Below are 9,595 nucleotides of genomic sequence, written 5' to 3'. Positions count from 1 at the left end.
GTTTGTAAGTAATACAATTGTTATATACTTGAAATAGGGAGTTTCAAAAGTAAAATGTATTAGAATTTAATCTTCAACACGATATCTGTTGTTATAGTTAGTCCTTATCATCTGGATTTTTTTTCAATTGCTCATTATTCTTTGAGCTTAATATTTAATTATGGTAGTCTTTTAATAAAAGGACAGTATGTGACATCATGATTGATAGCTCTGTTGAAAAATGTGGGCTCCTGCAGCCTTCTGTGCTGGATTAGCAAAGCAGAGGAGGAGCGGCAAGAGGAATCATAATGAAAACTAACACAAGTCATTAAACTCTCTGCTTTCTTCAACACAATAATCTGATCCACCTGAGAGATCTTCAATGTTCTATCAGTAAGTTAAAAGTGTGTCCTGGCTGACAGGTTACTTCTGAGCTGGCTGGTAGCATCCGAGTGTTATGTCAGCACCCATGGAGGTGGTCCTTTGGCTTTGAAGCTCACAGAGGGTGGAAATGAAATGACGTTGTCCATTCTATACAGTCAATGGTAACACTTGACAAATCAATGATCAATGAATACAAAGAGGGTCATCTTTATTTTAAAAATCATTTTAATTGTGGTCTCTGCTCTGTCCAACCACGCTAAAAACACAATAAACAAAGCTTTTCAACTAATCTATTGGTAAGTGGCCTGATGTCTGACATTTAGAGATCTGAATAACTTGGAGCTCGTCTTGTCATTTGCTCATAAAGAGTTAAAAACAGTTCTTATTTGAATAGGTAGGTATCCCCATCAACGTTTCTCTCTGGGTTACATTGAAACAAAGACAAACTCCACATTTGTGCATTTACGAAACTTTAAAGTACTGCTCATATGTTAACAGATGATTAATGAAACAATCCAAAAGAAATCATTCCTTACAGTTCATCAAACCTGTATACATTGATTACATTAGACTCATGGATATTATGGGGGTATAACTTTGTATCACATGATCCTCAGCCTCAGTGTGAGTGCTGTCTAACATGTCGGCTGTTGCTGCTGAGCAGTTTGGGGTAAGCTGTCCCGAGGGAGCGTCCGTGTCTGATGACCACCAGCTCCATCTGACACTGGTCGATGTTGACCAGCACTGTGGTGCTTCTCTCCGTGTTGATGAGGAAGACGATGGTGAAGACTGCCATTTCAAACTCAGGGCTGGTCCCGATGAAGGCACTGCCAACGGGCTTCACCAAACCATGCCAGCTGAACTGGAGGTTCAGGACGTGGTCGTCCTGATCAGGCTGCAGACAGAAACACATCAATGATGATTTAGAGGAGAAGGTCAGACACATCTGGATGTAAACACAAAGAACAGTTGATGTTGTTACAGGAAGAAATGCACCTCTTTATGTGTTGTACATACCAAGTCATTGTCCCTGGCCTTGTATCCCTTGTAGTCCAAGTGGTTGTTTTTTTCTTGCAGGTAGAACTGGACCCAGTTGTGAAATCCAACTATTTGTGTTTCAGATTTTGTCTCCCCAACAAACACATGCTCAAACCCGCAGGAGTCCAGGCTGGAGAGTGTTTGAATGTAGAAATACAATATTACTTCAAAACAATACAACATACAGTCTTTGAAACATTTGTAATTGAATATATCACTTATTTGCTTCCTGTTCACACAGTGATCTTATAAAAAAATCAACACACAGTTTTCATGATGATGTCTGTGCACCTCACCCAGCGTTTCTCTGTCTGTGGTAGAGCTGGAACCAGATCAGGTGCAGCTGACTCTTAAAGAGCCTCAGATTAGAACTGGACTTCCCTTGGCTCACCAGGTGCCTGTGAGCGTGCTATAGAGATAACACTTAAATGAACATACACACATCATATACAATTTATAAGCATACACTCTGATGTAAGACTTATTTTAATCATAAAAATAATCAATGAATTAATTGGCCATGTCCTCTGACGGTGTTGGTCCACTGAACCTTATTGAGTCAAAAGTCAACACAAACGTCTACCAGGAGATTTTAGAGCACTTCATGCATCTGCTGACAAGCTTTATGGAGATGATGCTGTCCTTTTCCAGTGAACTTATCACCTGCCCACAGCGCCAAAACTACCAAATGATACTGTGCTTGATTGACCAGCCAACTAACCTGACCTGCATATTTCTCTAGGAAGATCGACTCAAAAATAAAGAAGAGCTGAAGGCCACTATCAGAGCAATCTGGGCTTCAGTAACACCTCAGCAGTGCCACAGACTGATTGCCACCACGCCATGTCGCATGGAGCATTTTTTTCACCTTTAATGGACAGGATAGCTGAAGAGAGACAGGAAATGTGGGGAATAGAGAGTAGGGGAGGACATGCAGTAAATGGTTGAGGCTGGAATCGAACCTGCAACCTCTGCGACGAGGGCTATAGCCTCTGTACATGGGGCGCACGCTTAGGCTCCTAGGCCAATGGCGCCTCATTTTGAAGTACCTTTGAGTCATTCCTCAAACTCATTCAAATTGGGAGTAGTGCGGGGCGCTGGTGACAGCTAGGTCTGAGTGCCCCACATACAGAGGCTATAGTCCTTGTCTCAGAGGTTGCTGGTTCGACTCCCAGCCGCGACCATTTGCTGCATGTCCTCCCCCACTCTCTACTCCCCACATTCCCTGTCTGTCTTCAGCTGTCCTATCAATAAATGCAAAAATGCCACGCCCCCACCCCCCCCCAAAAAAACGTTTTTTTTAAATCAAATTTTTAAAAAACTAGGAAGAGTGCTTTCAATGTTAGATGGCCCTAACCTTGTTCTGTGTAATTATCGGGTAACCAAAGTAATTTGATCAGCTTGGACAATCTGAATACCAGGATTAAGGATCCCTTGCTCAGTGTATGCACATGTCTTACTGTCTTATTATGTGTATGTGACTAACACATTCTAGAGTTTGATTCTATTAAAAAATATGAATGACATTTTTCAAAGGTTGATTAAGAACAGGAAACACATTCTTGAACTGAAGGTCAAAACTTTGGACTTGATTTGAACTGCAGCCATCAGCTTGATCCAACACATGCGTGTTTCCAAATTCAACAAATACTCCCGTCCACATTTTCCCCTCCACAGATCCTCTTTGGGGAGTCCACTGCAGCCAACACAGCATTCCTCAGCTGCACACAGATGTTTTCAGATGTTTTTTCTCATCATAACATCTTGAAGTTATGTGTTCATCGAGCAGTGAGGCAGGAAGAGAAAAAAGTCCCTGTGGAGTTCAACTCCAGCCTCAAACCCATGAAATGTTGGAAAACAAAAATTAGGGAAACAACCAGAGGGAGCAAAAGACCCACTACAATAAGTTTTTTTATGTGTGTTATCTCATTAAAAAAACCAACAACAAGATGTTAGACAAAGTGTGCTGCCAGAAACTTTTAAGTAAACTGCTTAGGTGTAAATGGCTTGATGTGGATGTACCTTCATGACTTCTGTCTGTAAGACGGCATCCAGGAAGAGATTAATCTCAGTCTGCTCCTCTGTTGTGACTTGTTCAGCCGTGCCAGTGGACCGCTCATAGTTGTCCAGAAGTTTTGTGAACCCTGTAGGAGTATAAATCTGAGGTTTAATAGTGAAGTCTGCAAATGAGCTGGATATGTTGGAGGAGAAGGAACAAGAAAAAAACAGTTTTTTGCAGACACACTCACTGGAGAATGTGGTGATGTTATTCATCTTGTTTTCATTAACGCTGGAGAACAGAGGCAGTGCAGCATGATCCTGGACAACATGGCTGCCCTGGGTTACAAAATTGGCTCTATTCTGTATAAATGAAACACAGAATACATGGTTATACAAGTGGAGGATAAGTGCCATCTGGATGAGAATATACTCCATACCTGAACTGAAACTGTGTAGTCCACACCCGGTGTCATACGACTCACATCCAACCTCCACAGCTCATTGAAAATATTGGATAGTTCCTGGTTAACCGCAGGTCTGTGATACACATTGAGAAATACAGAAAACTTATAAGATAGATACTTTATTTCAGACCCATAGGTACATATCAGCACAAGAGTAACATAAAAGACTAAAAATAAGTAAAATACATGTTCAGCAAGAAATGAAAAGATTGTATCACAACAGTTTACACATTCATTTTGATTAGAGCATAAAAAGGCATTTGTTCCAATGTTTCCAAGAAAAATACCATGTGTCACTTAGTGTGGGCTGAGTGAGCTCCCTTAAAACTTCATTTTCTGAATCAGCTAAGCAACACAAACTTATACATCAAATTTCTCAGTACAGCATGAAATGTGGGGACATTGTTTGATACAAACATAAAACTTGCACTGATAGTTTAAGGAAAATTCAATATGCATCATTATATGTTACATGAAGCTTTTTCATTTCAGCTCTTCTGTAACTGCGCCACAAATGGGCAGTAGATAAGGTAATGGGAGTAGACAACAGAATCAGAATCAGAATCAGAATGAGAATCAGAATGAGAATCAGCTTTATTGGCCAGGTATGCTTGAACACACAAGGAATTTGACTTAGGTAGACTGTGCTCTCTATGTACAAGGCATAAGAATAAGACATACAAATAAAAATAAAATAAAATAATAACAATAACATCAGCTATAAATAAAAAAGAACAACAAATAGACATGACTAATATGTACAGGCAAAAATAATATAATAATAAGTGCAGTGGTGAGTAGCAGAAGTTATGAAATAAGTTCTTGTGGGCTACTTTACCTTGCTGCATTCAGTCCAGATAGAAGCACTGTAAGAAGGACAAAGACTCCACCGAACCTGAAAATCACAAGTAAAAAAAAACATAAAAACGAGAAAAAAAGTGTAAAAACTATCCTGCTCAATTTTTTTAGCCGCATAAAATGCAATCTGAATCTGACTCCATGTTTGAAATCCTTCAGGGATTAGTATAAATGAAGATACACACCTTGCAGCCATGATTCGTCTTACTCGCCTCCTCTCGTGCAGCTTGAACAACAGTGAAGTATTCACGTTTCTCTTGCTGATCAAGTTTCCACCCGCATGTCCTGCAGGCGGGTGGAGGGGGATCCTTTTACTGAGCACGTTCAAACAGTTCCTCTGAACAGACACCAGATGGCGCTTTGTGTCACTCGAACCAGGCATGTTTTCAGATGTTTGCAACACCTGTGCTGTGAAATCACAGTCTTCAGATTTATAAGATATATGGTATTTTATATTATTCGTTATCGTGTTCCAATCAAATCAAATTTCTGTTTATATGACGTGAACTTAAACAAAGAGGTCCACATTTAAATATTCACGTGTTATATAAAAAAGAGTGGTAAAATAAAATTGTTTGATAAACTTTAAAGTTTTCTCACCTGTTTGTCTGTCCTGCATAAACTAAGGAGAACTGTGTCATTATTATTTGAATCATTGCTTTAACATATATTTATCTTATTTGATTATTTATTTATCTTTTTATTTCTTGTATTCACCTGATCTCGTTATCACTACCTTATTTTTAACTTTTCTTTCCACTATTACTTACGTTATTAATTTTTACTGTATTGATTTAATTTAATTTTTAAGTATTTTATTTATAATCCTGCTTTTTATAATTTTACCGTTGCTGTTGTTTTCTGTCTCTCTGTTATTCTGTGAAGCACTTTGGGCTGCATGTTTTTATGGATGAAAGATGCTATATAAATAAGTTACACTATGTTTCATTGTTTTATTCAATGATGATGGTCCACCCTCTATAGCAGGGGTTCCCAAAGTGTGGGTCGGGACCACAAGACACCTCACGAGACACAAATGGGGGGTCGTGAGGGGTCTTCCAGAATGTTTTTTTTTTTTTCAAAGTTATCTAAAAATAGTACATTTTAACCATTATAGTAAATACACTGACAAAATAGTAGCTAATCTTTAAATAAAACCTTGAAAATATAAAATGTAATGAGTTTTCTGCCTTTTTTTTGCCAGATGACTATTACGTTTAGGGTTAGTGAACAGTTAATTATCAAAAACATCAGTAGCAGCAGGTTAATTCATAAAGGCACAGGAAACACGGACACATGCTCATATAGGTAGGGTCATTTTCTGTAGACCAGTTAAATGAAGCCACATTTAATCACTTTGAGGGACAGTAGGGGTCGCAAGTCTTTGGCATCTATATTTTGGGGTTTGTGGGCTTGCTACTTAAAAAAAATCTCCTTTGGTTCCAAGTATTGCATATATTTACTTAATTATGAATAAAATCTTATATTTGAGAAGTTTCATCATCATATTTCATCAAATTTATTCAGCTGTTGACAAGTTTTTGGATTTTGTTTTAAGTGCGTCACTTTTGTCTGATATTTCTTTGAGAGAAACAGATAAGAGGGAAGGAGGTGGGGCAGACTTACATCCTGTCACTCAAAAATGTACTATGAATGAATGTATATTGAGTAATATATCACTTCTTTCCAGTTTTTATCTTTAGTAGAAAAAAGAGGGGCGTTAAGGAGGTGAGGTGGAAGGGCAAAGGTCTGTTCCATCAGGTTTCTGTAAAAAGTAAATCCCAATTAATTCAATGTTTTACCCCAAAACAAATTTATATATAACTATAATTAAAACTGTGCACAAAGTTAGAATCACTGAGAGTTGAGCTGAACATTTAGCTGAGAATGAACAATATGTGATTCTTCAGAAACCAGTATTACACCACAATGAGAACTGAAGTGACTTTGAAATCTGATATCTGACTTGCACACTAAACACACCGCAGTTGTTTGCATGTAGTGCTGCATTTCCTGTCTTGCCTGTTTTCTGTAATGCACTTATTTCTACAACAGGTCACTGATCACTATAGGGGATCAGGGCAGAGCTAAGATAAATAGAAAAGATTGATATAGAGATGCTTTTGTTTTATAATATCTCAAGTTTTCACATTTACACAAACGTGTTTTACACCATGCTTTAAGGACCCTTTGTCCTTTCATTGTCATCAGTGAAATCCAAACCTTTCCCTTTATCTTCTTGCGTGTGTGTGTGACAGACTTCAACCACATTCACTGGGGAAAAATACAAACTGATTTAAATTACTTTATTGGTCTTAGAAATGGGTAAATGTAAAAAAACGGTTTATCTTTTCAGGTATTGTAGAGGGATGAATTACAACATTATTATTTTTAATCCTGACAGAGTCTCATCACAATTCTGAACAAAAACAGCCCTTTTTTAAAAATAACTATTGGCCAACAAGGTTCCATTTGAAATACATTTATAGTAAAGATAAAATAAAGAAGCTCTTTTATAAATGTGTTGAATTTCAAAACCATGCAATAATATTTTTTAGGCTTTGTTCTATATGATATGTATCTGTGCAAATGCAGGTAGAGTATTACTTCTGAGTGAAATCCTGTAAAAAGTTTAAATAAAACAACTTTCATTTCATTAGAAAGATTAAGGTCTGTAAAAAAACATAGCAGCTGTTTCAAAGTTATTACTTTACACTAACCTTTAAAATCTGGGGATGTCCACCTTTTCTCTATATGTCTACGATAAGAAGGCAATAAAAAAAGACATATATTAAAATCTATCTACACTAAATTGTAGACGTCCTCATCCTGCTGGTTCACACACCTGCCCAGAAATTGATCACTTGATCACCTTATATCAGAAATAGAAAGATGCTGCTACATAGCTGAGCACAAAACATCTCCAGAATCCAGCTGGCAGGCAGACAGGCATTGGTGTTGCTCTAAATGTTCCCTCTGACATCAGACGGCTGAGACGGAGACAAACTTCAAGAGTGATAGTGGCTACAGGACTGAATGTTCTCACACCACCTCTGTGTGAAGCTGAAATAAAGTCGACACTGTAATACTTTAGGCTCATCTTTGAATGTCACTCTGAACAGAAACCTGGCGGCGTTCTCGAGGTTTGTGGAGAAAAAGTCTCTTTGAGAGGGGGGAGTGTCAGCACAGAGCTTCATTCACAGCAGGACCAGGTCTCACGGTGTTCTCCATGCTCACAGTCTCATGCGTTGGACTCTTCGTCTGTTACGCTGAGGTTTGGTGAATTTGAATTCTCTTTGAAGAATTCATCATCTTTCAGCATGCTCTGGTGAAGGGCACAGTGGAGGAACAGAGGATGTTAACGTCATGTGACCACTTTACTGACGAGTACAACGTGTGCGACATTCAGCCTTGAGATTCTCACCGTTAGGTTTTGAATTCCCTCAGAGAAAGCTCCGATCTGTCTCACGGTCCCCTCAGAGTCGTCCATCTGTGATACAAGAAAGCAACTTAATACACTCCCAGTCAATGTAAGAAACATAAATTGACCAGTCTCTTTCCAAGCAACACTTGTTATTTTTAAACATGATTATCAATATACCGAAACACATGATTTAAAGCTATTTTTTCGTTTTATGTAAGTAACTGCCTTAGGACTTAGTAAATATCCAGCGTAAATCAAAGAGGATAACCACATCACTTTACTGCTCATGCACTTAGCTGCTGCTTCCTTTATGCGCCAGTGTAACTGGTGAGACTAGTGTGGGCATAAGTTCCTCAAATGGTGCAACATTTTTCTCATCATAGCATCCTTATTTTTGATGTTTCAGGTATAAAATATATTAAACTCTTTGATAAATGATCAGTAATAAAACCACCATTCAAAGAAACAGCTCACCTGTTCTAGCCTGTCAAGGTCGTCTTCGTAGATTTGAAGCTCAAAGCCTTTCTGAAAACTTCGTCCCTTCGGCATCTCCACATCCATCGGACACACGTACTCCTCATTGTCATCCTGCTTCTTCTTCCTCAGGCTGCCAAAGTTACCGAATGACAGCTTCCTTGGCTGGAATGAAGACAAATAAAGACAGAGAGATATAATATATTCATTTCATGAGATACACTTAGAATGATTAAACCCTGAGGGACTCAGGCTTGTATCTCAAACACATAACACTAAGTTATTGTGAATACAAAACAGCGGTGTAATGAAAATATATGTTTAAAGGTCTACTTGTAGGAACAGGTTGGAGTTTAAAGAGTCTGTAAAAGTGCAGTGAAGCCCTCTAAGTTGAATTTAATTTAATTAAATTATGTGTGAGTTGAAGAGATTTTCAAACCATTCCACTTCAAAAATGATCCTGGTCAACCATAACCCTGTAACCAGTGTTAGAGACATACTAAGGGTACTCAGTCTATTATGTATCACCTTGACTTTAGTGGTGGCAGTGAGTAGAGTGTAGTCCGGGTTTTCAAGACACTCCTGTTTGAGCTGCTGGGCCTCTGACCCGATGAGCAGGTTGAAATGTGTGGCCAGGTGGCGACGTAGCAGCGTCTTGTTTGGGGGGATGTTGAGCAGCAAAGCCATGGTCTCCACGTTGAACCGAGGCTCCAGAACCTGAAGACAGAAGATAAGGCGTATTTGTACAGGACACTCTGCAGAGTTTCTCTGTTTCCAAGAAAGACTGAAAGCCAGACTGCAGTACCATCAGGCCCCCATGCACTCCGCTGCCTCTCAGGTTGGGAGCATATTCAGCGAGATCCACAGAACGCAGCCACTCCATCACCCTGTGGTTAGTCCACTGGGAGATCTCTGCCGGAGAAATATTGTTCTGTGGGCACAAACATAGAGTGATGATTAGAAAATGTAGTGC

At 38.9% G+C, this 9,595-nt stretch overlaps 2 protein-coding genes across 8 annotated transcripts in view; both read right to left on the bottom strand.

Annotated features, from left to right (window-relative positions):
* Nucleotides 1-565: 565 nt before the first annotated feature.
* endouc (endonuclease, polyU-specific C) lies at nucleotides 566-5,121 on the bottom strand. Its single transcript, XM_034686587.1, has 8 exons — nucleotides 4,910-5,121; nucleotides 4,705-4,761; nucleotides 3,840-3,939; nucleotides 3,651-3,762; nucleotides 3,424-3,545; nucleotides 1,698-1,810; nucleotides 1,381-1,531; nucleotides 566-1,258 (listed from the first exon to the last, which is right to left on the bottom strand). The coding sequence occupies exons 1-8, from the start codon at nucleotides 5,104-5,106 to the stop codon at nucleotides 983-985; spliced, it is 1,128 nt and encodes a 375-aa protein (XP_034542478.1). The 5' UTR covers nucleotides 5,107-5,121; the 3' UTR covers nucleotides 566-982.
* Nucleotides 5,122-7,016: 1,895 nt separating this feature from the next.
* ppfibp1b (PPFIA binding protein 1b) overlaps nucleotides 7,017-9,595 on the bottom strand; it is a 33,108-nt gene continuing 30,529 nt past the window's right edge. For all 7 annotated transcript variants that reach the window (XM_034685742.1, XM_034685744.1, XM_034685743.1 and 4 more), the window contains 5 exons: nucleotides 9,428-9,553; nucleotides 9,151-9,339; nucleotides 8,623-8,787; nucleotides 8,149-8,214; nucleotides 7,017-8,049 (listed from right to left, as the gene is read on the bottom strand). In XM_034685742.1, the coding sequence (XP_034541633.1) occupies nucleotides 7,966-8,049; nucleotides 8,149-8,214; nucleotides 8,623-8,787; nucleotides 9,151-9,339; nucleotides 9,428-9,553 (630 nt within the window). In that variant the 3' untranslated portion in view covers nucleotides 7,017-7,965. The remainder of the gene's footprint in view (nucleotides 8,050-8,148; nucleotides 8,215-8,622; nucleotides 8,788-9,150; nucleotides 9,340-9,427; nucleotides 9,554-9,595) is intronic.

Source organism: Notolabrus celidotus, chromosome 6 (genome assembly GCF_009762535.1).
Source record: "Notolabrus celidotus isolate fNotCel1 chromosome 6, fNotCel1.pri, whole genome shotgun sequence".
Lineage (NCBI taxonomy): Eukaryota > Metazoa > Chordata > Actinopteri > Labriformes > Labridae > Notolabrus > Notolabrus celidotus.
This window is presented reverse-complemented; position numbering and strand designations above follow the sequence as displayed.

Coding starts and splice junctions, on each gene's coding strand:
- endouc (XM_034686587.1), bottom strand. CDS start 5,106: ATGCCTGGTTCGAGTGACACAAAGCGCCATCTGGTGTCTGTTCAGAGG. Junction 3,940..4,704: donor TCTGGACTGAATGCAGCAAG/GTAAAGTAGCCC, acceptor TGTGTATCACAG/ACCTGCGGTTAACCAGGAAC. Junction 1,811..3,423: donor TACAGACAGAAGTCATGAAG/GTACATCCACAT, acceptor TTATCTCTATAG/CACGCTCACAGGCACCTGGT.